General features: G+C 36.7%; 5 protein-coding genes across 9 annotated transcripts; 1 reads left to right on the top strand and 4 right to left on the bottom strand.

Annotated features, from left to right (window-relative positions):
* Window positions 1-1928: 1928 nt before the first annotated feature.
* On the top strand, window positions 1929-3511 carry LOC124311815 (WD repeat-containing protein 61-like). Its single transcript, XM_046776174.1, has 8 exons — window positions 1929-1997; window positions 2067-2143; window positions 2221-2372; window positions 2496-2731; window positions 2801-2894; window positions 2957-3050; window positions 3125-3296; window positions 3375-3511. The coding sequence occupies exons 1-8, from the start codon at window positions 1995-1997 to the stop codon at window positions 3462-3464; spliced, it is 918 nt and encodes a 305-aa protein (XP_046632130.1). The 5' UTR covers window positions 1929-1994; the 3' UTR covers window positions 3465-3511.
* Window positions 3512-3607: 96 nt separating this feature from the next.
* Window positions 3608-5270, bottom strand: LOC124311817 (ras-related protein Rab-27A-like). Of its 2 annotated transcripts, none has more exons than XM_046776177.1 (8): window positions 5023-5270; window positions 4940-4963; window positions 4737-4885; window positions 4655-4674; window positions 4471-4585; window positions 4225-4337; window positions 3795-3942; window positions 3608-3729 (listed from the first exon to the last, which is right to left on the bottom strand). In XM_046776177.1, exons 1-8 carry the CDS (start codon window positions 5087-5089, stop codon window positions 3691-3693), a joined length of 675 nt encoding a protein of 224 aa, XP_046632133.1. In that variant the 5' UTR covers window positions 5090-5270; the 3' UTR covers window positions 3608-3690. The 2 variants fall into 2 exon arrangements, with proteins under 2 accessions (XP_046632133.1, XP_046632134.1); XM_046776178.1 differs by having other exon boundaries at window positions 3608-3726.
* A 1060-nt stretch (window positions 5271-6330) lies between these two features.
* On the bottom strand, window positions 6331-11480 carry LOC124311814 (polypeptide N-acetylgalactosaminyltransferase 5-like). 2 transcript variants are annotated; one of them, XM_046776172.1, is made up of 12 exons: window positions 11327-11480; window positions 10245-10561; window positions 9919-10163; window positions 9653-9819; window positions 9343-9550; window positions 9154-9264; window positions 8897-9074; window positions 8579-8759; window positions 7431-7570; window positions 7313-7361; window positions 7061-7245; window positions 6331-6989 (listed from the first exon to the last, which is right to left on the bottom strand). In XM_046776172.1, the coding sequence occupies exons 2-12, from the start codon at window positions 10533-10535 to the stop codon at window positions 6825-6827; spliced, it is 1920 nt and encodes a 639-aa protein (XP_046632128.1). In that variant the 5' UTR covers window positions 10536-10561; window positions 11327-11480; the 3' UTR covers window positions 6331-6824. The 2 variants fall into 2 exon arrangements, with proteins under 2 accessions (XP_046632128.1, XP_046632129.1); XM_046776173.1 differs by lacking the exon at window positions 8579-8759 and adding an exon at window positions 7942-8122.
* A 1012-nt stretch (window positions 11481-12492) lies between these two features.
* LOC124312616 lies at window positions 12493-14305 on the bottom strand. The gene is made up of 6 exons (XM_046777094.1): window positions 14176-14305; window positions 13910-14096; window positions 13805-13823; window positions 13370-13585; window positions 13107-13293; window positions 12493-12985 (listed from the first exon to the last, which is right to left on the bottom strand). The coding sequence occupies exons 1-6, from the start codon at window positions 14259-14261 to the stop codon at window positions 12769-12771; spliced, it is 912 nt and encodes a 303-aa protein (XP_046633050.1). The 5' UTR covers window positions 14262-14305; the 3' UTR covers window positions 12493-12768.
* Window positions 14306-15368: 1063 nt separating this feature from the next.
* Window positions 15369-19876, bottom strand: LOC124352562 (isoleucine--tRNA ligase, mitochondrial-like). Of its 3 annotated transcripts, none has more exons than XM_046802100.1 (19): window positions 19732-19876; window positions 19570-19665; window positions 19232-19511; window positions 19015-19166; window positions 18905-18954; window positions 18472-18794; window positions 18312-18410; window positions 18158-18228; window positions 17864-18100; window positions 17662-17770; window positions 17533-17590; window positions 17241-17379; window positions 17005-17165; window positions 16774-16911; window positions 16470-16695; window positions 16264-16370; window positions 16053-16198; window positions 15793-15986; window positions 15369-15713 (listed from the first exon to the last, which is right to left on the bottom strand). In XM_046802100.1, exons 1-19 carry the CDS (start codon window positions 19813-19815, stop codon window positions 15435-15437), a joined length of 2949 nt encoding a protein of 982 aa, XP_046658056.1. In that variant the 5' UTR covers window positions 19816-19876; the 3' UTR covers window positions 15369-15434. The 3 variants fall into 3 exon arrangements, with proteins under 3 accessions (XP_046658056.1, XP_046658057.1, XP_046658058.1); XM_046802101.1 differs by having other exon boundaries at window positions 15793-15983; window positions 19732-19874; XM_046802102.1 differs by having other exon boundaries at window positions 19570-19669; window positions 19732-19868.
* Between the last annotated feature and the right edge of the window lie 5083 nt (window positions 19877-24959).

Here is a 24959-nt window from a genome sequence, read left to right as displayed (position 1 = left end):
GCCTCTTCTAAATAAGGATCCTACATTAATATTTTATCCGGTTGAAAAAAGAGCAAATTTAACAACCAAAGTGAACCAGGATAAAAGTAAGAAGAAAAGTAAGTAAGAAGTGAAGTATTCTCATTAGATGGCTCTGTTAACGTGACATTGTTTTGCGTACATTTTCTGGCCTGTAAAGATATATAACTCTTATTTCAGGGTGTTACTAAAACGCGAAGCGAAACGGCGGAACGCGATACTCCTAAAACGCGAAACAGTGGTGCGAAACGGTCCCAAAAATTGGGGACCGTTTCGCGGGTCCAATGGCCTAAGGGCATCCTAAAGTGCGAAACCATTTGCGAAACCTTTGATTTTTGAAATATAAAAAATTTCCTGTTTTTTAATTTCTGAACGCCCTTACTACCACGCCCCCAACTACTTTAAACCGCTCCTTACAACTTCCGAACGAATCCGAACGAATTAAATCAAGATAAAAAAAAAGAGCCTCTAAAACGAATCTGTCTTTGCGGTTACAACTTCCTTTCTATGCTACGCAATTGAGAGAGGAGGATTCCTCAAGTTTGTTCCCAAGGACCCCTGATGTCTAGGGAAGTCGGCCAATAATAAGACAAAATTCGAAGGTGAAGACAAAATTGGAACATGTAGTAATATTTTTCGTTTGCGTTGAGAGAAGGCGCGTGATAATACACAAGTATGTTTTCTATGAAAACAAAAAGAAATGGTTTATATCTGTTTGATCAATTTCACACGTCGTGCCCGAGGAGACGATAGGGACGCTTAGTGACGCCATATATGGCGGACGTGCGTGATTCGTTAACAATCTAATCCATTCGTCCACGCCAATATGTGACGGTGTCAGTATAAATTCTCTTTTTCCTCTACTTTCCTTTAAAAGCAGACAAAAAAATGAACAAATTGCCAGGCACTAAGGACACATTTCAACAATTTTCCACTCCAGCTTTCACCGGCTTTCACGTATGGCACGCAAATGCTTTAGCGTACCGTTCAGCTTTATGAAAATGTAAAGAGCTTCGTTTTTGTTTTTTCAATCTAAACTGAACGAGAAAAGATTTCCCTCCTGACGCTACTTGCGATGTAATGAATGATGAAATAACGGAACGAGATTCCATCTCAGATAAAAAGGCGGAAAGATGTTAAGTTTTAAAATGCTATATTCGGTTGAGAAAGACAATTCTACTTCGTTTTTCGATAAAAATGTCGTTCAAGTGAGATTTGACCCAGAATGTCAACCTTAGCATTTAAAAAAAATGTATCGTGCCCTGTGCTGGATTTTCTACGTAATCGCCAGTAAATATTTATGGTCGTCCGGCTTTCCAAAGCAAACGCTTCACGCAACTTTAGCAACGAAGAAAATACACGCGCAAACAGTTACACAACTTTTGAAACTCATGCATGAAATATTTTAACTTACTTTGTGCTTTAACAGGACCATGAATGACCTCTACATGCAACTACACACATTGGTAGTGTGCCATTACTGTAAGCTGAGAAGTGATAACCTAGAAGGCTAGAATCATAATTGTCATAATCAATAATAAGAATCATAATGAATAATTGTTGTGTAGAACAGTAATATGCACTTCTCGAAACGAAGAATTTTAAATACACGGAAATTTTTGAATTATATTCTCGTCTTTAAATAAATAAATTCAAAAAATAACTTACTTTCAATTTTTTATTAGCTTCTAGTTCGACACCAGTTCGACACTTTGACGTTTGAAGACTACTTTTACAATGCAGTAATGCACTGACGTCGACTGTTTCGCGTCTACGGTTTCGCATTTTAGTAAGACCTCTAGCGCCTAAACTGCGAAACGGTCCCGAAAATTTTTAGGACCGTTTCGCACCACTGTTTCGCGTTTTAGGAGTTTCGCGTTCCGCCGTTTCGCTTCGCGTTTTAGTAACACCCCTTATTTCATCTCAAAATTTAACTTGTGTTTGTTTCTGTTCACGACTCAATTCCTTCATTAAAAATGGTTCGATGGTTAAATAGTTACTTAGTAGCAGTTTTGTTCGCAATGATTTAAATGTTATTCCCCTTTCAGTATACATTGGCTCATAAGAAAGAAGCTGCACATGACGAGGGAATTTGGAGTTGTTCTTGGACTAGCAAAGCTGAAGTGTAAGCAGCAGTCACACTTAAATAATATTACATGAATTTTTCAATTATTTACTATTATCATCTGATTCAATCTCTAGAGGCCCGGAAGAGTCAGATTATGTTGTGACAGGAGGAATTGATGATGCTGTAAAAGTATGGGCTTGGAGAAATGATCAGCTAGAGCTTCGCCACCGATTGGAGGGTCATGCTCTTGGAGTAGTCTCTGTGGACACAAGCTTTGATGGAAAATGTGAGTATTTATCATTTTTTTATGTTTTATTTGATCAAAGTTTATCTTTACTTCTGTGACATTTAAAGTACTGAATTGTTCTCTGTGGTTCACTGGCTGATTTCAAAACTTTTCTATTTGCAGTAATAGCTACAAGTTCTTTAGATTCATTTGTTCGCATTTGGGAACTTCAAAGTGGTGAAAAAAAGCAAACCATAGAAGCAGGGCCTGTTGATGTGTGGAGTGTTATGTTCACACCTGATTCAAAGTATATAATATCTGGTAGTCATGCTGGAAAGATCAACTGGTATAATGTAGACACTGGTAAACCTCATCAGTCCTATGACACTCGAGGCAAATTTACTTTGAGCATTGCATGTGTAAGTGAGATCATCCAAGTTTATCTATGAACATTTTATCAAAACTTGAACTTTTTATTTGTATTTCAGAGTCCTGATATGAAGTTTGTTGCCAGTGGAGCAATGGATGGCATAATTAATGTATTTGACATTGCAACAGGAAAATTAGTACACACATTGGAAGGTTCATTTTAACCTTATACAAATTTTAAGTTAACAAGTAATCAATCATTTTACATCTATAAGGTCATGCCTTACCAGTGAGATCACTATGTTTCTCTCAAAATTCCCAGTTGTTATTAACAGCTTCAGATGATGGACAAATCAAAATTTATGATGTGTAAAAAAAATATTCCCTGTTTTATTTGATTAGATTGGTGAGGTTTTGTAATATAATAATTTGGTCTCCTTTAGTCAACATGCTCAGTTAGCGGGAACGGTTTCCGGTCACGGTTCGTGGGTGCTCAGTGTTTCAGTTTCACCTGACAACTCACGTTTCGTATCTGGAAGTTCTGATCGAACAGTCAAAATATGGGATATGAAGGCGAAGCAATGCCTTCACACATTTACGGATCATACCGACCAGGTAGTTATGCAATAAAAAAAAAAAAAAAAAAAAATGTAAACAAAGACAATTTGTTTCCCCCCCCCCCCCCCCCGCTAGGTTTGGAGTGTTTGCTTCAATGGAGATGGAGAACACATTGCATCAGTTTCAGATGACAGATCCATCAACATATACAGTTGTCCATTGTAAAGCAATTAAATCTTGAAAGTTTTCTTGGAATAAAACTTAAAAGTATATTTACATTTGTGGGATGTTTTATTATTTTTCATTGGACTAGAATGAACACAGCAAATAATATTAAAATTGACGTGAGAAAAGTAACTGTTACAAAATTGTCAACAATAAAGCTTTATCACACTGAATTCTACAAATAGCACAATGAACATTTAATTCAACAAAAATGACGGAAAAATATTCAACATGCGCATCCCTGACTACCATCCGGAGAGTTCTGCTAAAAAAATGTAAGCAATTATATTTTAATTGAATGATGGATATATTCAAGCAGTTAGGATATACCTTCAACTGTATGGTTTTCCCTTTTTGGCCAGTACCAAATGTATCTTCAACAGCTTGATCCATTCTAAGCATAACCTTTTCCAGAAGAAGTTCTACAGCAATGTTAACATTTTGACCAGTTGCAGCAGATGTTTCAAGATAGGATAACCTGTTTAATCAAAGTATCAATTAGCAGTATGGATTTATTACATTCTAATATAAATTTGAAAAATACGCTTCATTCACAGTAACTAAAAGTAATACAAATTTGTATGAGATCAATACTTAAAGGAACAAACTAAGGAACATTTTTTAATCCTTTTTCAACTCAGTATTTTAAAATGACCAAGCTAATGTTGTTAATAAACTTTTTCTAACTGATTGGAAGATTGGCTTTTTTTTTTTTTTTTTTTCTAGCTGTTTAAAATATGACCAGACGTGAGTTACTAACCCGTATCGAGATGCCGTCTCTTTAGCATCTTCTTCAGAAACTTCTCTTTGATCATCAAGATCAGCTTTGTTTCCACAAAGAACTATATCAGGATTGTCTGTATAAGCATGAGTCTTCAAAATAATATAAGTCATTAAATATCCACAATAAAACCAGTTCATCAGAAAAATTACCATTTGTAATATATACAAGTTTTTTCTGATGACATGTGGTTATCCAGCAAATGTATTTTCTAAATGTAATTACCTTTAATTGCTCTAACCAGCTTCGTATAGATAGAAAGGACTGTTCATTAGTTAAATCAAACAGCAATAAAAATCCCATTGAGTCTCTAAAAAATGCAGTGGTAAGACTTCGAAATCTAATTACCAAACCAAACAAATATGAATAAGTTATTTGAAACTAGATAAGAATATGAAACTGAATGTACCTCTCTTGGCCTGCAGTATCCTATGGTGAGTACAGAAAATTAATTTATATATTTCAAAGAAATTATTTTATTGTGGTATTACCCATAACTGTAAATGAATTCTTTGGCTTCTGCCTTGCATTCCCTCTGAGTTTTTTGCACGGTATACAACACGTTTTTCCCGAAAATCTATTCCAACAGTTGTTGTAAACTTTGAATTGAACACACCATCTGTATACTGATACAGAAAACCTGGCCAAAGGAAAACTTAGAAATTTTGAATATTTAACAAAGCCAATGATTTACTTGTTTTCCCAACTCCAGCATTTCCTAGATAAAAAGTTTGTTAACATTGCTATTTAATTGATAATTTGTTAAAGGGTTCATACCTAAAGCTAAAAATTTAAACAAATAATCGTAGTCCAAACGATTTGAGGAAAGCGATTTTTTTGCCATTATAAAAATGTGGAAATACTGAGAATGTGGAAAGTACTGAGATAACAACACTGTAGAGTTGAAAAAATTGTGCTTAAACTGCTTAAACTAAATCAAAATTCATAACAACAGGTGGTACGATACAACGTTCTTTCCCTCTCCGGCTCCAGCAGTCCAGCTTACCCCGCCCGGCCGCCCCGCCCCCACATAGTGCGGCCTAGGGTATATGCATGGTATATGATAAGGACACTTCGACAATTTCTATGCCGGCTGTCATTCTTGTTAATATTATTTATTTATTGATTCATTAGGCTAAAACAAGGCTTTGTAAAAGCTGTTAAATTTTTTAAGTTTTAGTTTATTTCAGATTATTTTTCATGTCAGTTGCAAAGGTCCTTGATTTTCTCCACCTAGCGCTAAATACTTTAACCTCTTGCACGTAGTTTTTTTTAAATATCTTTTTCAATTTTCTGGAAGTTCTATTAATTTAAATTCCTTTGCGGTCTTTTATATCCACAAACCACCCATGACTAGTAGCCTACTATTCTTGCAACAGATTGAACACAACAACAGTCATCACCAGTGATCGTGAACGTATCCCTTTCCTGTGGCAGTTGAAAATGAATCTCAAGTGATGCTGGAGAACGGATTCGATTCCGTTCACTGACGCACGCTGACGCATAACGTCAATAGCATATGCAGAGCATGTGCTATTCCTTATTCCTTATATATTCAACACTAGTATATCTCCATGTAAATCAGAGTTTTTTCAGTTCAGCGATAGTTTTGTAATCAACCACATTTTCTCCGATAACAAAAACCAGGTTTCCGTTTACCTTAACAATGGTTTTCACTAATTTTATTCCGTTGTTCGTTTGCATTGTTACTTCCTGGTTATTTCAACCTATTGCTCTCTCATTTGCCACATCGCTATGTTAATGATCACTTTGATTTTGCAGAAAAAATGTAGGCTATACTTGGATAAGAAAAATTTGCGTTAAATTCACATTTAGTTTGTCAAAAATTATACCGCCGTGACAGTAGTACGAAAACTTGTGGGAAATAGACTCTTCAACTATTCAAGCAACTTTGAAGTCTCTGTCATTATTTTCGTTACCAATGAAATATCCCTAGTCTTTGGGACAACGAATTTAACTGCTATGAAAAAACAAAGCTCCAGAATAAAAGGAGGTTATATTACAGATTGAATTCCGTTGCGGATTACTTGTTAAGCAAGGGTGTGAAAACGTTGCGAATCTGTATAAATTTTAGACAACAATATCTGTATTCATTCAATTATGGAACAAGTTGAAGATGGATAATTTAAAATGTTGTGGAATCAGTCAGTCCATTAGTCTTTCCACATTAATTATATTCCAGCATATATCTTAAAAAGTTACGATTGCGAGACCTTAGAAAAACCTATCAAAGCACAGGTATTGCAGAAGGTGAAATATGTGGAATGGAAACAAAAAAGCAGTAGAAGTCCAGTCCAACTAAACCTCTGTTATGTCATACTGTCGTTGCTGATCATCTCGAAGCACGCACCCTTGCAATCGAAAAGAGATGGAATGTGTCATGTGGTTCAACAAAAGACGGCACATTAGAAAACATGGAAGTTGTAAAGAGGACGGCATCACGAGCTCCAATCTTATTTGAATGGCAACCTTTCACTTATGTACAGGTGTCATACGACAACACGTTTTGTCTAACTTTTTTTTTTTCTTTGGAAGGTTTGAAAAAGGTCGAAGCAAATTTACAAGGAATTATCGTCTATAGTCGCCTGCCACTTGAACCGACTCTTCATAATCCACTGCTGGCCCGCCGATCCGTCACATCTTCGCAAGATGGGCAAAGTCACATCACGCGACTCCGGTTTGGATAAGCAACGTCCGGAATTCACGTGCCGTATAAGTCCATCCTACAGTTCCGCAAAGTATTCCGAAATATAGTCATGAAGAAAACATTTAAGAAATACTACTCATCAAATACCTGAGCTTCATAAAGCCACGCTTGGTTGCCACCCATACCGTGGCAACGAATGAGTTTAACAATTCCATCAGTTCCAGTGGCGTCCAAACAGTTGTCATCGGACATGATTTGCTGGCGTTTAGTATAGGCAAATACTTGATTTCCGCCAAGACCATGACAGTATGAGATCCCAACGTTTTCACCTCCTACAAAACAAATCGAAAAATAATTACTGACCACAGTAAAACAAAAAAAAACTGAGTTCGAAATCACCTTTGCGACCCATTGTGTCCAAGCATGTCTGCGTTTCGGCATTGCGAATCTGAATACATGAAAGATGCGTTAAAAATTGAGTTATCACGGAATAAGGTAGAGTAATTATTCAATTTACTTCTCCGAGGAAGAAATAGTCCAAAGGCATTTGAGATTCTGGATAAACATTTTCCAGATACCAACGAAAGCTTTTACACTGAAGTTTCTTTCTCAATGCACGTCTGGAAGACACATCTCCAACTTCGACACTCCGAGCACCTACAAAATCCATTCAATGTCAAAGTTAAATTGAATTCCAGGGTCGCAGTAAAAAGGGTGAAAACGAAAGGGAAAAAAGGAAAGCCAAAATAATTATTCGCAGTGCATTATGAAGCCGAGTAACGATTGATAAAGTAAGATTTAAAGCGGTTATATAAATTCAGGCATTACTTTGGTGAACGATGAAGAATTATACCAAGCAATAGGAATGAGGAAGCCATGATCCAAAGAAAACAAAAAAGTGTTGTTACAATGGAAATAAATAAGGTGCTCATTCTCCCGTGCTGTACATCAAGAAGGTCAGTTTCAATTCAACAGAAGCTGCTGAGGTTGCTAAGTTAGAAATCAGATCAGCAATTTGTATTCCCTACCGGGATTCAGTTCATAATAAAACTCCTTCCACTGGTCGAGCCAAACTTCAGCTAGTCGTGCATTGTTGTGGTTAACAATGCGCGCTGTTCCGCCGGGAAATGAGTAGGGAGTAGTTTTGCGAAACACATGACCCACGTGACTACAGGTGGCTATTTCTACCGACCCACCACACATCCACACCTGGACACCCGATTAATCATAAAGAATCACCAATGGTTAGTCTGCAACACCCGATGTGATTAATGTTAGGGTAAACCATAGTATACAGATAACACTTTGATCATCTTTGTCGACGTCCACGTCTTTGTGAGCGATCCAAAGACAAGGATGACACATGAAAAATACAGATTGGACACTACCTTGGGAACAAATATTTTGAGTTAATACCATTAGTACGGAAACTATCAATATTAGCGTAGATTCTAAGCCATGGAGAAACTCTCCACGATTAAACTAAATACAATAAATGTTAGTGTTAGTCCCCGAAAGCCCAAATCCAACCATCCAAAGCGCGTCTACCAGATTTCTACATGAAGCCCGGACCAATGTTAGTACACTGCACACAGCAGCTGTTCCTAAAATAGCAAATGCGGATATAAAGGGGGGGGGGGAGGGGCTGGACATGAGATGATCAACCTGGGTTCATCTCGTAGAAGAAATCCTTCCAGCGATCCATCCAGACCTCGGCTACTCTTGCGGCATTTTTGTTGACAATTTTGGCAACACCCCCAGGGAACGAATAAGGCGACTTGTCCCGAAACACGTGACCAACATGTGAACACGGAATTATTTCCAGTTCGCCACCACATTGCCATACCTGTAGAAGGGCATAACTCGCCATCGTCATGTCTTACTTCTTAGCATTATTTAGAAATTCAGCACAAGAGTTTAAAACAAAAAACCCTTTCCTAAGTTAAATTTTAGTTTTTTAAAAAAATAGTTGAATATACATACCCTGAATGACATTTCGAGATTTTCTCCACCCCAAATGTCCATGCCTTCATCGTAGGTGCCAATTTCTTCAAAATAATCTTTATCGATCGAAAACAGTCCTCCGGCCATTGTTGGTGTCCTCAATGGCTGGGTACGATCACCATTCCTTCGGTCCATCTCTCGCTGCGGAACGCGATACCTGACAAGATCAATTGCCAATTTGTGGTGCTGTGTGTCGATGGGATTTCAGAAGAACGGCGGTCAGAAGACAATCTTACCAACGGAAATTTAGCTTCCAGTTAAAGCCTCCCCATGTCATATCAGACGCAGTGACGTATTCAAAGGATTCGTCAGATATTACATCAATGATCGGGCACACCACAATTTTCCTGCATCAATATAAAAACGTGACATGCGATAAGTAATTCAAGACGAAAAAAACACTCCAAACAGTGCAATTTGTTTACCTGTTTTCTGCCACACGAGCCAACAGAGGTTCCAGCCAGCCTTCAGTGCATTCACAGTGAGCATCGAGAAAAGTGATGACCTGTCCTTTCACTTGTTTGGCGCCGATAAGGCGAGCGCGGATGAGTCCTGAACGCTTGTGAGTGCGCAGCACATGAACAGGCACGGGAAAATTAGCTACATGATCTTCCAATTCTTTCCCAAGATAGTCTATAACTCACGAAGAAAAACAAACACAATTAAGTACATTTTTTTTTTTTTTGAAAAATAAAAAACGGAGAAGAAAAAAAGGACAGCAAATGAATGTGATACCTCTTTCGCTTGCATCATCCACCAAGATAATTTCAGCCAGCAATTCACGTGGCGAGCGTGTTATGATGGACCACACAGTGCGAAGCAACGTCGACCAAGCCTCATTGTGAAAAACGATGACGATACTGGTAGTTGGGAGGAGGCCGGGATAAGACTTGTCACGACACCTGATACATAATGATCAAAAAGGAATTTCAATCACCGGAGTAAACAAATAAATTAATTAAAAAAAATAATAATAATAATAATTAACGTGGCTTGCTTACCCTTCCAGACGAACGTCCGGTAATGATCGGTTTAGAGAAATAGAATCTGAGGCCAACAGATTGAACTGGTTGAGACGAAACTTCTCTCTCATCAAGGATTCTTGATCGGCAGGCAAGTGAACGGGCTTGCCCATTTCTCCAGGCTGCCCAGCTTGTTCTGGAACGACAGGCGCTAGCGACCATTTCTTAAGTCGATTCTTAGCGTATTTCAAGGAAAATCCACGTTCATCCACTTCTATAACCTCCTTAATTAAAAATATGAAATCAATGTTAAATATTTCTATAGACTATCGAGGAATTCATTCTACACTTTTGGATTATCGTACCTGATCCTTCTGGTTGGAGTGTGATGCTGCCGAATCGAAATTATTCACGGCGTTATTCGAATCATCAAGAATGTCTCGCTTTGCTGGATGAGCTCCAGCAGCTTGGGCGCCAAGAATGCCCATAGAATTGTGGGGTACAGGGCCAGGATTTCCATCGCCGACATTGTTACCTCGCGATGGGGTCGGCGAATCCGAGTAGTAAAAAAGGACCGCCACATCCAGCAGGAACCACACCAACGAAGTAAACAAGATGATGCGGCATGTATGCATTCTTATTCTTCCTCGAAACATTCTAAGGTCAATTTAAACCTGCACTTCTAAAAAAAAAAATTATAAAAATAACCCATGAATTAAAATACACAGTGAGACTGCAGCTTTTCCTGTTTACATTTAAACCTGAAACAAGATTACAATCAAGAACTAAGATGTTTCTAGAAAAATTATCCATAAAAAAAATGATTTGTATTAACTATACCTTTTAAACAATGGTTTTATATTAAAGTTACACATAAAGCTTTAAGAATCTTATATTAAATAACAAAATTAAAATTTAATTAATAAAAAATGTTAAAATTTACTCATCTACTGATAATCTGGCAAGTTTGTTTTAGAATAAATCTGCTTACAGAAATTAAAGCTACCTTTCACTTTTTGACATCTGAACAATCTCACATGAAAAATTTCAAGAATTTATCCTCTTAATAGTCAGAAGTTGAAAAGATAAAATATTCAATTCACAAATAAAATATTGCCTAAAAATATAAAATTGTAACACATACAGCTGTGCAGAAGAACAGAAGTTTAAGCTACATTTTGCCATGACATCTGCCATGGCAGATGGACACATGCCAGTTACCAAAAATGGGACACTAGAAATATAGGACAATTTCTTATTTCAGTTGGAAAGATGGATAACTTTCGACATAATTCTATTTCCGTAAATGAGGCTCAAGTGAAAGAACTGATTTCTCAAAAGTCGTACGATAGCAATCTTATGTTAAACGAACCTGCCTTTATGCATTGAATCAAGGCGAAATGTAGTACTTAACGACTAAATGTAGCAAACACCTATTTTAGTTTACCTTGGTAAATGAAAAGATAAGTCCACCACGTATAATTGTGCAGAGAAAGTCCTGACAAATGTAGATGTGTGTTTTATTACTACTAGTGTTTCGCATCAAGAAACGCAAGCTTCATGACGTGGCCTATTCATAGAAATCTTGCAAGCAGACTAATGATAACAAGAATTTTTTGACAGCATTTCGGCAACCTAGCAGTCTTCATGGAACACCATCTTACGGTGAATATTTTAAAATGTTGCTCGTTTCGGTGGGCGCTGAATTAAAGGCCGATATGAAGGCTGAATAATGGACATTTTTATTACGAGGGCCTGAGAGATTTTTGTGTGAAAATCGTTTCAACTATATTTATTACGCAAACGCTAATGGTGCGAACACGCCGACAAAAAGGAAAACCGGAAAATGCGAAATCAAGTCAAGTGGAAAATGTTTTCACTCAGCAGGAATTTGTTGGTAGTATGGATTTCAAGATCAGATCTTTTTTGGAACAAGTCGCTTTTCGCATTTTCGCTTTCAGGATGCTTTTGGTTTCGGTGAATCGTGTAAATGCGTGACAACCAATAGGAAACCAGAACATCTGATGGTAATTCCTTGGGTAATTCCCTGTATACTTCGATATCCCGTCGATGTGAGTCAAAATTAAATGGGCACAAGCGTTCGAGAGCGGGAGAATATTTTGAAAAATGTTTCGCTTGTCAAACGAAGATTTACATGAAGCAAATAACCCTGCTGCAACATTTGCCCATGGTTTAGGGCGTTACCACTTACCATCCCTTGATTTAAATTAATGCCACATCCGGCCAGTGGCACACCAGTCGTCGCAAGTCTATTTTCATTTCGTCTACTCTACATATAGCATTGTAGGCTACAGTTATAATTTGAACATTTATTTTTATCACAGACGTCGATAATTCGATATCAACGTAGTAAAAATCTAATGGGCGAAAATGTATGGCAGTAAACTTAACTAATGAACGTTACGGTTAATTTAGATCGTATTGTTGAAGAAATCATTTTTAAAAAGTAGACATTTGCCGGATATGATTAGAGAATCTACACTCTAAAAAAATTGAATCTTTGTGTTTGTTTATCTATTCGCGATAACAGGCATGCATTTGACTGGCTGTGGTAGAAAAATTTGCCAAGAATTAAGAAAAATGAGGATCGAGTCTCTTATGTGATCACCACACCATTCGTTTATTTTTTGAAATGACGGGCGCCAATTTATAAAAACATCAGTGGTTAAAATAATAGGGCTGAGATGATTTTTTGATAGAGCCTGTATAATTTGCGCGTAGCATCTCTTGTCATTTATACAAGCATCACATATATATATTGAACGCTCATTAAAGAAATGCACAGAACATAAAAATTGATAGACTACCGGCTAATAAAATATTTTTAAAACGAATTCAATTTAACAATATAAACCAAACTACTGAAATTTACTCCAAGGGAACATCATTGAAGGAATCCAAAAAATCCTCGTTGTTTTCCTGTTGGCTGACATATTTCTCAGCATAATCGGCCAAAGAACGGTTGATCGAATTCAAGCTGTATGGGCATTTACTGAAATACGTGTCGCACGACGCTCCGCTCCTCGCCTCAGAAATGGCCTCATGAACTTTAGTGCCCGATAACAAGGCATTCAAGTAAGAATTCCTTTGAAACAAACAAACAAACAAATATTTAATTCGACAAATAGCTTCAAACAAATCGTTTCTTCATATACAAATACAATACACTCCAACTAAATATTTTTTTAAATCGTCTAGGGACTTACGAGGCCAATCCGTCGATAATTTTCTCAAATGATCCCGCAGTTCCTTCGGACATTCGTTTCGTCGAAGATGTTATTTGGGAGCATACAGCTCTTTGCAAACAGCTGGGCGCATCGATATCGTACTGGTTTTGAAGAGCGTCATCAACTCGAGATGCCAGGTTTGTCAAAATACTTTGGATGTCATCACCTAGCAAATTTAGGACCAAATTGGATGGAAAGCGAAATTAATATCGTCCTCATGTGAAAACGATTGCAACGCTTACTTCGTCCGTACGGTGAGGTACTGACTCCGGTGAAAGAGTAAATGAATAGAGGGATAAGGATGATTGCCGCCAAGCCGATGATAACAGCATAGATGATGCTGCCTGAATTGACGCCGAGAAGACTTGTGCTCGTTCCATATGACGGCGTGGTCGCATAGTTTGAGCCATAATAAGAAGACGTGCTGCTGGCTCCAAATGGAATGTTTAGGAATGGCACTAAAAACAAATTCGGTTACACGTTGTTATTCTTTATTATTCTAACAGATAGAAACGGTAAAACTAATCTCGTCTCATTCTTTTCGTCATCTTGTTTTACTTTCCACGACTCATCTTTTCTTTTTTCTTTGATTCACTTTTTTTCTAACTAAAGAGATGAGACAGAGGTTTGTTTTTTTGTTTGTTTTTTTTTACGCAAGATTTCGTATACTCTCTTACCAATAAAGGAGAGTCCAAGCTGAAAAACAAAAAAACAAAAAGAAAACAAGAATGGTCGTTTTAGGTTAATTAATCGTAAAAATTTATGTTTGAATTCGGAATTACTTGTAAGTTATTTCCCGAGCCTGCAGTAGTGGTCAGCCCAAAGAATTTCCCCTTCCTTTTACTGGAAGTGGCAAGATTGCCACCTGCTTTGCTGGTAGAAATTGTTGGGTCGTAAGAGTCAGACTGGGCAGAGAAGCTTTCACGTCTAGATGATGTGCGGTTTGCGACACTACCTAACAAATCAGCGCTAGTGCACAAACAAAATTAGATTATTGATGTTCCAAAAATGAATCAATAGTAATGATAGTTTGTTTGCTGATGAATACTTTTTGTCGGTGGCACGCGCAGTGACAACCAAAAACGCGTGGCTTCCAATAACGACCAAAAGAAGGACAGCTTTAATGTCGATCATTTTCGAGACCGAGGGAAAGAAGAGGTTCAACGTAAATGATGGAATTTGTCAGTATTTCGGGTATTTATATCAGGGATTTCGTTGACCTAGTTCTTGGCAAGGCGACAAGAATCACGCAACAGGTTATGAGACGACATCAACGATGCATAAAACTATTCATTTCATTGATGGAAGAAGTGCTGCACTATGGATATCCGGACCTCCACCCTTCATTGTGTCGGGCGGACTTGACGTCGTCTTCCTGTTTTCTTCAATCAGAAGAAGTGTTGAAAAGTGTCTTTTCGCCCTTTTGTTATTGAATTCCTCTTGTGAAACATAATTACTTTTGTCCTCACTTATTTTTTTCCCTAGCAACTTTTTAGTTGACGCCTTTTCCATTTTATGCAAGAAATCTAACTAAGAATCAAGTTAATCTTTCCAGAATAGTGTCGAATCAAAATTAGTTTTTACATGAAATTATTATTTCACGTAAGTAGCGATTGCGTTTTATTGTTTATTTAAAAAAAAAAGCGCTGTATGTGCCAGTTTCAATAATATATTCCAATATCGTAATGATTTTGTTCCAATATTTAAAGCTTGTTATTAGTTCTATCAGATTTTTGTTTAAACCGTTGTGCAGACGTAATGAGAATAAACCGCTGCCGTACGAAATTCTTACTTCGATGGTGGACGATTTAGGTCACGAGACTTCAAATCGCCACGAATATTTTACGCATAATTCATAGCCATTTGAACTAGGTCAAATGGAAAATGCGGAATGGGGAGGGTCGCAACTTCAAAATCAATAACCCCACCTGTTGTCCTCGGAGGGTCTGCACAATTTTTTTTTACTCCCTATGAAAAATGTTGCGTGATGTGCAATAGGGGAATAACATACATGTTAATGTCAAAAGACGCTAATAGCCGCTTGGTAAGTGGAGTGGAACAATGGATTTTTTAAAAACTCTTTGTCACTTTAGGCTTCGGCCTCCTTCTTTTTTTTGTAAAATATAAATAACTGCAGACTATTCCCAACAAAATCCAATTTGTGTTGTACCCGCTAAGACTTCTCAAAGAAAAGATGGAGGATTGGAGGGCCATTTAAAAAGAGATAGGCAGTGAAGGTCACCCAATCTTTTACTAGCGTTGTCCTACGGACCCGCAATTCATTAATTTATTAGAACATTGATTATGTTACAAGGCACAAACTTTCAAGCATGAACAACATAAATTGCCATCTGAGGAAGTGTATCTCCTACAGCGAGAGCAAAGAGCTAACTTTGTTTTAGATAAAGTGATTTGAATTCGACCAAAATGTTGAAATTCAATTTTTGTAAAACTGTCATCTACATTGGAATTGTCCAGCTCCTTTGCGATGGAATCCTCATCATTTTTGCCAAGCAAAGTCACCATTGATACTTGGAGAAGGTCGCACAATGCTGAATCGTGAGTTTTCTCTTCTGATTGTAACATCTATCAAAATAATTTTTGTTTAGAAAAATGAAATAGATCAACTCGAAAATGAAATAGATCAACTCGAAAATGAACTTACCTGCAAAAGGTGGAGATCTCGAGAATCAAAAGCCGAAATTTCAACATTCCATTCTTGAGTGTTCAAACGACCAATCGCTTTGTTAACTGACTGGCGTAATGACAATGACGGATGAATCTGATCAACTACATCAGATAAATCAGATTTTTTCATGTCCGCGAATTTCCGATTGCGAAATAAACCTCCATTATCTGCTAGTGAAAATTGCGACGTCATTTATACGATAGTGTCCCGAATCAAGAACGTAGATCGTTCCAAACCTGCTCGCCATGGATGATGCATTTCAATTTCTTCCGTCAAATGTGGAAGGATAGGAGCAATTATTAAGGTGATCTGATCCAGAATTTCACTGAGTACAAATAAAGCGGAAAGTCGATCCTCACTTGTAAGACTGTGGCAATAAAGACTGCAAAGAAAAGTATTAAAATCATTCATTCTAAAGAAACGAGAAAAGAAATCTATTCATTTTACCGATGTTTCACAATGCTGCAATAAAAGGCAGAAACACTAGTATTGATGAAAGCGGAAACCAAGCTTGTGACTTTTCTAAAATTCATTTCTTGGTATGCCGACAACGCCTGAAAGATTGCACAATGGGTTGATGAATATAAGTTTTTTTTTTAAGTTATAGGCCTACTGAGATTATGTGTAAATATTAAATTTGATAAATACATTACATTTTCGGCGAATTCAGATAAAAGGTGAAGCATGTACTGATCAGTTAAGCCCAAAGTTGTGGGATTAGTTTGTTTAAATTGGGAGCAAGTAACAGCATTGAGATTTCCCAATAGAAAACGTAAAACTGAACGCATCTTTTGAATGTCCTCTGAAGCTTGTTGAATTGAATGGATACTAACTGATATGTTACCGCCATTTGCAGACACATGACTAGCGACCCACCAACTTAATAATAAAAGAGTGTTAAGAGGCAAAGCAAAAAATGAAACGAAAAAGTGAAACGACAATTTAAAAGCAATTTACCGCAAGGCATCGATGCCGACAGCAGGCTGTTTTTTCCCATCACCATCAAGAATCAGATGTGGATCAATAACATTACCTAGGGATTTAGACATTTTTCTGCCTTCGTGATCTAAGACGAATCCGTGTACAAATATATTTCTAAAAATCAAAACCAAAAAATCGTAAGAAAAACGGGAAATGTTTTCTTCCAAAGAAATGTTATTTACAAAGTAAAACATAATGCAATAATACTTGTACGGGGCATGACCAGAGCTTGCTACTGACGTCAAAAGCGATGACTGGAACCATCCTCCAAATTGATCTATCCCTTCCATGTAGAAATCAGCTTGCTTCCCTTGTGGCAAAACTGAATTCCATGAAACTCCACTATCGAACCATATATCCATAATGTCCTAGTTTTAATTTTGAACAAAAATTAGATTTATAAATGAAGAAACATTATAATTCTCCAATAATCAAATAATTACCATGCCCTTAAATATTTGACCGGGAATTAAATCCAACTTTTTTATCAGTTCCTCTCCAATTAGATCTTCAGGGCTCATGCGCCACCATTCATCAATTCCTTTTTCCAACGTTATTTTGCACACCTTTTCAACAATATCTCTAGAAAATCATAAAAGAACGTGAATGGTCCATTCAAATGTGTAAACAGTAAAAGCAAAAAATAATAAAAAAACAAAAACAAAAAACAATATATGAAAAAAGAACATTTTGCATTCAAGTCAGTTTTTGACTTTTGGCATATTTTTAACAAACCTATGTAAAATAGCTTCTTTCGTAGGAGACAGCGAACGGTAGAAAACTGGAATTGGAACTAAAGAAAAAGCGATTGCATAAATACGACGATACACAGCAATTAAATAAAAAATGATATGAATATCACACCTCCCCATGAGCGCTGCCTTGAAATACACCAATATGGTCTAGTGGCCAGTTGGGTAAGCATGGGCTTTTCGAAATTTTCTGGAACAACCGAAACATCTTTCATAGCTTCCTATTAAAAACAGGAAAACAATTAATAACACAAATCTTCAAACAGCGTATGAGGCACGCGTAAAGCAGAAAATCCAAGAGAACATCAACTTACAATTGACTTGGTTTTTATTTTGTCGGTATCAATGAACCATTGAAGGCTCGCCCTCAAAATAACTGGGAGTTTTGTCCTCCAATCATAAGGATAGCTGTGCGTGAAATTTTCTTTGAATATTACATCATTTTGTAATAATTTTAGGACAATATCTTGGCCCTTATCTAATACATCATTCCCACACAAGTCACTCCCAGCATCTGCAGAGTATTTTCCATCTTCATCTACCAAATTTAACTTAAAGAAAATATGTTAATTAAGTAATAAACTATTTTAAATAATAATATGTCATACGATCGGCATTTTATGCTGCAAAGCTACCAAGAAGTCATCTGGTCCGTGTGCTGGCGCAGTATGAACAAAACCTAAAAAGAATTTTATTTTATTATTATTTTTTGTACCTTTACTTGTTTTATTGATTCAGTATATTATTTTTTAGAACAATTACCTGTTCCTTTTTTCACAGAAACATGATTTCCTGGTAACAAGGGCATGCTCTTATTTTTTCGAAATGGATGTGAATAGTAATGACCATTAAAGATGTCCCCTAATGTGATAAGTAGTGAATATTTGGAACATGAATATTGAGCTTTCATTTTCAATGTTACCATCAAATTCTTTGATCAGAGTGAAATGACAAGACCATAACTGCTCAAGAGAATGGTAGAGCTCCAATGCAATTACCAAATACTTATAATCTTTATGAGATTTACACCTCACAAGGCAGTATTTCTTGTCTGGATTATAACAAACAGCTTGATTTGCTGGTATTGTCCATGGTGTTGTAGTCCACACTACCAAGTAAACAGGAGCTTCTTTAGAACTATCAGCTATACATTCAGGAAATGGTGTTTGCAGGGTTATCTTCAGGTAAATAGAAGAGCTAACATGATTCACATTATATTCCAACTCAGATTCAGCAAGAGCAGTCCTAAATTTAAAATAAAAGAACGTTTAAATACTGGAATACATATTTTAGATTAAACACAATCTTGAATCAATTAAAACTGAATAGCTCTTGAGAATATATTTTTATTTTACCTTGAGGATGGAGACCAATAGACAGGTTTATAATCTCTGTATACAAGTCCCTAGAATAAATAAATCTTCAAAATCAACCAAATAATTATTACAAAAATACAACAAATTACTTTATCATAAAGGTCACAGAAAATTTTAAGTTGTGAAGTGACATAGCTTGGTGTAAATGTAAAGTAGCAGCCACTATCCCAATCAGCCATAACTCCCCAACGAGAGAAGGCTTCTTTTTGGCACTTAATGGTGTCCAGGGCAAATAATTTAGCTAAATTAGAATGGAGATAGCAAAATAAATGTCTCTGTGAAATTGAAAATAACAGGTACAATTACCTCTCTGCCGTATTTCCAATGAATTTGAATTGAGTACATCATGTGTTTCCAAAGCTTTTAATTCAATGGGAAGTCCATGACAATCCCATCCTGGAACAAAATGCACTAATTTTCCAGAAAGCAGTTTATATCGTGACAATATATCCTTTAATATTTTATTCAACGCATGTCCCATATGTGGCTTTCCATTAGCATATGGTGGGCCATCATGCAAAATGAACTCATCTTCATTCTGCAAATTTTTTCTCTGCCATTTATATAATTGATCAAAGGATGCTCTCTGATAAAAGTTTAAATTTTGAAAATGAAATTGAATCACACTTTAGCAAAGCAACTACCTTCATAATAAACAGGTCACGTTCCTTTCGTTGAACAGAACTTATCCGAAGAGGAAAGCCGGTTTTGGGCAACAAGACACTGGTACTGCTGGACGCCTTGCTATGTTAAAACATTGTGAGGTTAATTTAAAAAATTTTCCTTCTATAACTACCATTTTTTACCGAGAAAATAGTACACACAATAACACAGTCATTTTTCTGCAGATCCCAATTTCTCGAATAGATCCCAGTATCCCACGCAGGCATGAATACAAATTCTAGGGGGGTATTATTTTTGTTTATTATTTTTCTTTGGTCGTCTGCAATAGATTAGAATATCGATAGCGATACTATCGATATTTAAATCACGATATAATAGGAAAGGTACACTCTCGCGCTATACCCAGTCTCTTGGAAGAAACGGCGTGTGTTTAGTAAAGGGTCCCAAGTTTTCCCGCCAGGTTCGCTAGTGTTGGAGGCTTATCCCCTCTCGGGGGTATAGTAAAAATAGGGGTTTTTCGATCTTAATCATACAACATTATTAATCAATGAGGCCAGAAATTGATTTCATTTAAGCTTTATTTCATTCCCTATTCTTTAAAACCTAATTCATGTAGATTAGGCAATTTTTTATATGTTTAATTTGTGATTGAAAATCACAATTTTTTGAAATTTGCGCACAAAAAAATCAAATGAAATGTATTTTTTATTACTTATTTTTGCTTATTCTATTTTAATTCTTTTATTAATTTTCAAATGAATTTTTAATATTTTCAAATTCGTATTAAATATTTTAAGAAAAAAAAATCTAGCCCAAGCCGTTCGGGTAGTATTTGCACTTTTTCTGAGACACGTAGTGCCATAAGAATGCACTGAAAAAAGGGGGGTGTACCTAATAGCTTGGTGGGTACTGTATAGAGGAAGCGACTGACGCGTACCCCCCTGGTTTGTGAACGCACTCCTGCGGAATCCACCATGTTTCCCTCTTGTTCGTGTGCTTTTGAGTGATTCACATAGGGAAAAAAAGAGTTTGTCGCGGAAAAATATTCGTGTAACGTTTCCTGTTAACAGAAGAAAACCGGGAATAATTTAATGTGAAAGGTAATTGAACAAGCTACATTTCAATATAAATTGTTATTACGTATTTAAAAGAAAATCTCTTAAATTTAAATGTTTCCCGTAATGTTTACGGTTTTAGAGACCGAATCCACAGAGAATCGGCGAGAGGGAAGAAAAGGGGGAAAAGAAAGTATGAAAAAAGGGGGGCCCATTCTTTCCTCTTTCCCCTTTTATTCGCACCGTATATCCCACTTGGGCGAATGACCATTAGATGTGGAATTCTATTCGTCGAGTGAATTCTCGTCGTCTACTACAATTTGTCAATTGTCATCGGCATGCAATTGGTCTGCTTGGGCAGCGATTAAGTTCGTGGCCGCGGGTAGAGTGCGCGCGATCGTTACATTCAATTTCATGGTGACTGTTATACTTCATCTCGTCTACGATAATATACTTACTCAGCGAATTCTTCATACCTGCATTTAATCAATTCACATCTACATACCAAACAAATCCGTGCATAAGTCACGCGAATAATTTGCGCACGTGTCAACCGCTTCGCTGTCGTGGGCAACATTTGTTATATCACAGCCCTGCGTAGGAGTTTCAGCCACAACGAGTGGAACTGGAATCAAATTTTTTTCGGATTACGATGAATTTTTTTACTACATTCAATATGACGCGAGAAATCTGAAAATGAAGAATGTTGTTCAGCTAGTGAAGCTTTTCATTTCAGAGTTTTCCGCGTCTTCTTTGCTCTACCCGTTCTGTAGTTATCCCCCCTTAAAGTACCCTAATTAAGTATAGCTCTACGGAGCGTTCCCAAACTTAGGGCTCGAGTTGAAAGCTACCCTTCCCTTGATAGGAAAAAAAAAATCAGCTTAATGCTACCCATAATGGCTACGGCCAAAAAAAATTTCGTCGCGATCCGAAAAAACTTGGATTTTTTGGAACGCCGAGAAAAACGCCTTTGTCCATAAGGTTCTCTCGCGCGTTCCCAAACTTTAGGTAGGTACTGTAAGTATGTATTCAGGAACAATGACGTTGGTCACTATATACGAAAGGTGGGTCTCGATGAAAAGTCGTGACCATCCATCCCTTCTCATATATAGTCAGCGTACTCTTCCCAGTATAAAACCGAAGCCGTGTAACACTTGTTGGTGGACAAGAGTTGGCCACATCGGAATTCTCTGCTGGTCGATGGAGATTGTTCTTCCTTTTTCTGTCGAGACCTTGCTAAGCTCGATTTGATGTCCGATGACGCCACTTTTTTCTTTTTTTTGTAGTTACATGCATATTTCCTGTAGAGGGCGCTTTTTTGGCGAATTTTGTAAATTAAATATTTCTGTTCATATTCTGTATGTTCCTTTGTGTATTTCCGGTAGGGGGCGCTTCCTTTACTGAAAAGAAATACTTGTTTTTTTTTTCCGGAATAACGGTCTCCTTTTTTTACTTTTTCTTTTTTCTTGCCAATGTCCGGTAGAGGGAGTTTTTTTTGGTTTCTTTAAAAAAAATAATATTTGTTCTTTTAAGCATGGCTTACATCCGGTTTAATGTAGATTTGGATTGTTTTTCTGTGTACTTGCTTGCGTTTGTCCGGTAAAGGGCGCTTTTTTTTCGCAGTATTTTTATTGAATTAATAATCGAATTTTCAGGTATTTCGGACTTCGGAGTCTCCGAGTCCCCTTGAAAGAGCATGACAATTTTCCTGATCGGAATGCAGTTGTTCACGTACTTCAATTCCCCCCCCCCCTTTGGACAGTGTTAGTTTTTTTGTTCCCGTCGAAGACATGGGCTATCGCATCTTGAAATTTTACGCAGTAGAACGTTTTTTTATTTCAGCATATCGAATTGCTCGATTTCTGAATTTCAAACTTCCAAAATTTCCTGAGAAGAAGGAAATGGTTTGTTAGTAAGTTTGAATCTGGAATTACAAATTTGTTTTTATTACCGATTTCCCCCTTTCGCACGAAGCGTCGTAAATGAGGATTTCTTTTTTCTTCGTTTTTTTCAAATTCCCTAACTGGGAGTGTGTGGTTACTGATGATGCAATCGAGATCTGTATAGATATAATTGTTGAATGTTTAATAATTTTCTATTAATAATTTAAAAAAGGTTCATTGTTGAATATTACCGATGATGCTGTTTCGTGGAATTTTCATGGCTTCGACGAGCGGTGTTAAGGGATACACGTTTTTCGGAACGCTAGTGTACTCGGTTGCTCAATAACCCGCATGGCAAATTTGATTTTATTGGATTAATGTCTCTTTTTGTTAACCAAATTATTATTTTTTAAATTTCACCCGTGTAATTGATTTGAATTTCAGTTCATATGGGTGTTGTCATGGTGTTTTTTCCGTTCGAAACTTATCTTGGACTGTGGAACCGGATATCAGATATATATTTCCTTCGCAAACGTGACAAATCAGGTTAAATTGATTGGCAAAGACGGTAGCTTTGATGGTGGTGGAGCTATCCATAATCGAAAGCTCCTTGAGTGCGTCTTTGTTCTTGGTGTATTTGATAGATGTTTTGCGGATGATTCTTGCTTTTATGGTCCATCTTGAGTGACAACAAAATTTTTTTAGATAGAGAAACAAAAAAAAGGAAAAAAAAACAATCGGGCAATAAAAACGAAAAAAAAACAATATCATACGAAATGTATAAGATACAGGTGAAAATTGTTTTTTACAATAGAACATGGGACAATAGAAATGAGAAATGAAATTTTTTAAAACCCTTATTGGAATTTTTTTATGTCCACAATTTTGGTGATAGTGGGACTGGGACCTCTTTCCATGTTGAACTCCAAATCGTCTTCGTTCCCCTTTCATTGAAAGGGGGTGCCTTCTGATATTGTGTTGTCCATCTTGACGATTGCAGCACACTGATGTGCTAAGTGTTGCCTTCCATTATATACTAACCAGTTGACGCGGTCTATTCGTAAGATTGAGTAGATGTAAAACTTGTTTTTAGAATCGGGTGGTGGTGACGCGAATTCCAAGTTGATCTAGCGCGTTTCTTCGAACGGTCAAATATTTCTTTCTTTCTTTTCTCATGAAAAAAAGTGGTTTTTGTTTATCGTCGTTTTTTCCCCTATAATGTTTCACGTTGAATATGTAAGCTCTTCATGCGAATTTGTATGAACATCACTAGTGGTTTTATTAAAGTTAAATTTTCCAGTGTAATTTGTTGTTAAGGTTGACTAGATTAAGGGTAAAACGTTTGCTGTTTTTTGAATTCAGTGGCGGTGACGCGAATTACACTTTGATTAAGCGTGTTTCTTCGTACGGTAAACTATTACTCTCTTCCTTTTCTTGTGAAAAAAGGGATATTTGTTTAACGATCGTCGGTGGTTTTTTCCCCAATCATGTCAGGAAGCTATTACATTTCATCAAGTCGAATATGTAGGTCCGTCATGCAAATTTGTATGGATATCACTAGTGGTTTAATTAATAGTTAAATTTTCCCTTGTAATTTGTTGTTGGTTGAGTAGCTTCCCTGTTTTTCGTAAAAATAGGACGTTGGTTTTCTTTGAATAATACAAGGTTGGTTCGTCTTCCTGGGAACATGCAACAGTCGTTTTTGTTATGTTTGGATGGAGTGTTAGAATGTTACGATTGAAATAAGTCAGTTATTTTCGTCGCAAGCGTTGAACTTGATTGCCACAACTTACTCGTTTGCTCTGAATTTTTGCGTATCATGTCGGAGGACGAAGGTCGTGAATTTAGCGATGAAATAAAAAAAAAACTGTGGACTTTTGCCGGTTGAAATCTGAAAATATTCGCGTCATTGAAAATCTTTATCGTTGTGGAAGTAATCGACTTCTGAAGTATATGGATCGTAACGAGTTGCATCCAGAAGCCGAAGTATGTATTGTATTGGATTTTTTTTATACTGTTTTGCTAAATGTTGTTATTTGTTTTGTAGATTGGCTTGCTTTTTCAATCAAATTATGACGGTGTAAGTCGGGTTTTGCGGCATCGACTAAGCATTTTGAGCGAAGAAGCGGATGTAATTTTTCGTGAAGCCAAGGAAATGCCCCAAGAAAAACAGCCAGATCCCGTGAAAATTAATTTGTGGTCGGTTTGGATTGTAAAAATTCATCTGGATTGTTCTCCTATTTTTAAAATTTTGTTTCTTCATGGAGACGATTTTCGTTTGGAGTTAGACAATTTTCCCGTCGAAACCCCATGGATTTGTTACCATATAGTGTGTTAAAATTTTTCCGCACTAATATGTCTTGTGTATGTGATGGTGTTTTGTTTTATAGAAATGTTGCTTTTGTTATAAGGCAAATTATCGCTTTTTCGAATAATTTTTAATTTATTCAAATTTGCCGTGTTTTGAGTTGT

Source organism: Daphnia pulicaria, chromosome 8 (genome assembly GCF_021234035.1).
Source record: "Daphnia pulicaria isolate SC F1-1A chromosome 8, SC_F0-13Bv2, whole genome shotgun sequence".
NCBI classification, from domain to species: domain Eukaryota; kingdom Metazoa; phylum Arthropoda; class Branchiopoda; order Diplostraca; family Daphniidae; genus Daphnia; species Daphnia pulicaria.
This window is presented reverse-complemented; position numbering and strand designations above follow the sequence as displayed.

Excerpts from the sequence above, each read along its gene's own strand:
- LOC124312616 (XM_046777094.1), bottom strand. The coding sequence starts at position 14,261 with ATGATCGACATTAAAGCTGTCCTTCTTTTGGTCGTTATTGGAAGCCAC. Across the intron at positions 14,097-14,175 it reads GCGCGTGCCACCGACAAAAA|CGCTGATTTGTTAGGTAGTG; the intron begins GTATTCATCAGC and ends TTTGTGCACTAG. Across the intron at positions 13,294-13,369 it reads TACCTCACCGTACGGACGAA|GTGATGACATCCAAAGTATT; the intron begins GTAAGCGTTGCA and ends TAAATTTGCTAG.
- LOC124311814 (XM_046776172.1), bottom strand. The coding sequence starts at position 10,535 with ATGTTTCGAGGAAGAATAAGAATGCATACATGCCGCATCATCTTGTTT. Across the intron at positions 9,075-9,153 it reads TGGAAGCTAAATTTCCGTTG|GTATCGCGTTCCGCAGCGAG; the intron begins GTAAGATTGTCT and ends TGATCTTGTCAG. Across the intron at positions 8,760-8,896 it reads ATCTCGAAATGTCATTCAGG|GTATGGCAATGTGGTGGCGA; the intron begins GTATGTATATTC and ends GCCCTTCTACAG.
- LOC124311815 (XM_046776174.1), top strand. Across the intron at positions 2,895-2,956 it reads ATTAGTACACACATTGGAAG|GTCATGCCTTACCAGTGAGA; the intron begins GTTCATTTTAAC and ends TACATCTATAAG. Across the intron at positions 3,297-3,374 it reads TTACGGATCATACCGACCAG|GTTTGGAGTGTTTGCTTCAA; the intron begins GTAGTTATGCAA and ends CCCCCCCGCTAG.
- LOC124352562 (XM_046802100.1), bottom strand. The coding sequence starts at position 19,815 with ATGCCTGCGTGGGATACTGGGATCTATTCGAGAAATTGGGATCTGCAG. Across the intron at positions 16,696-16,773 it reads GTCGGCATCGATGCCTTGCG|TTGGTGGGTCGCTAGTCATG; the intron begins GTAAATTGCTTT and ends TTTATTATTAAG. Across the intron at positions 15,987-16,052 it reads GCATCATCCATGGCGAGCAG|CAGATAATGGAGGTTTATTT; the intron begins GTTTGGAACGAT and ends AATTTTCACTAG.
- LOC124311817 (XM_046776177.1), bottom strand. The coding sequence starts at position 5,089 with ATGGCAAAAAAATCGCTTTCCTCAAATCGTTTGGACTACGATTATTTG. Across the intron at positions 4,586-4,654 it reads GATACTGCAGGCCAAGAGAG|ATTTCGAAGTCTTACCACTG; the intron begins GTACATTCAGTT and ends TTTGGTAATTAG. Across the intron at positions 3,943-4,224 it reads GAGACGGCATCTCGATACGG|GTTATCCTATCTTGAAACAT; the intron begins GTTAGTAACTCA and ends TTGATTAAACAG.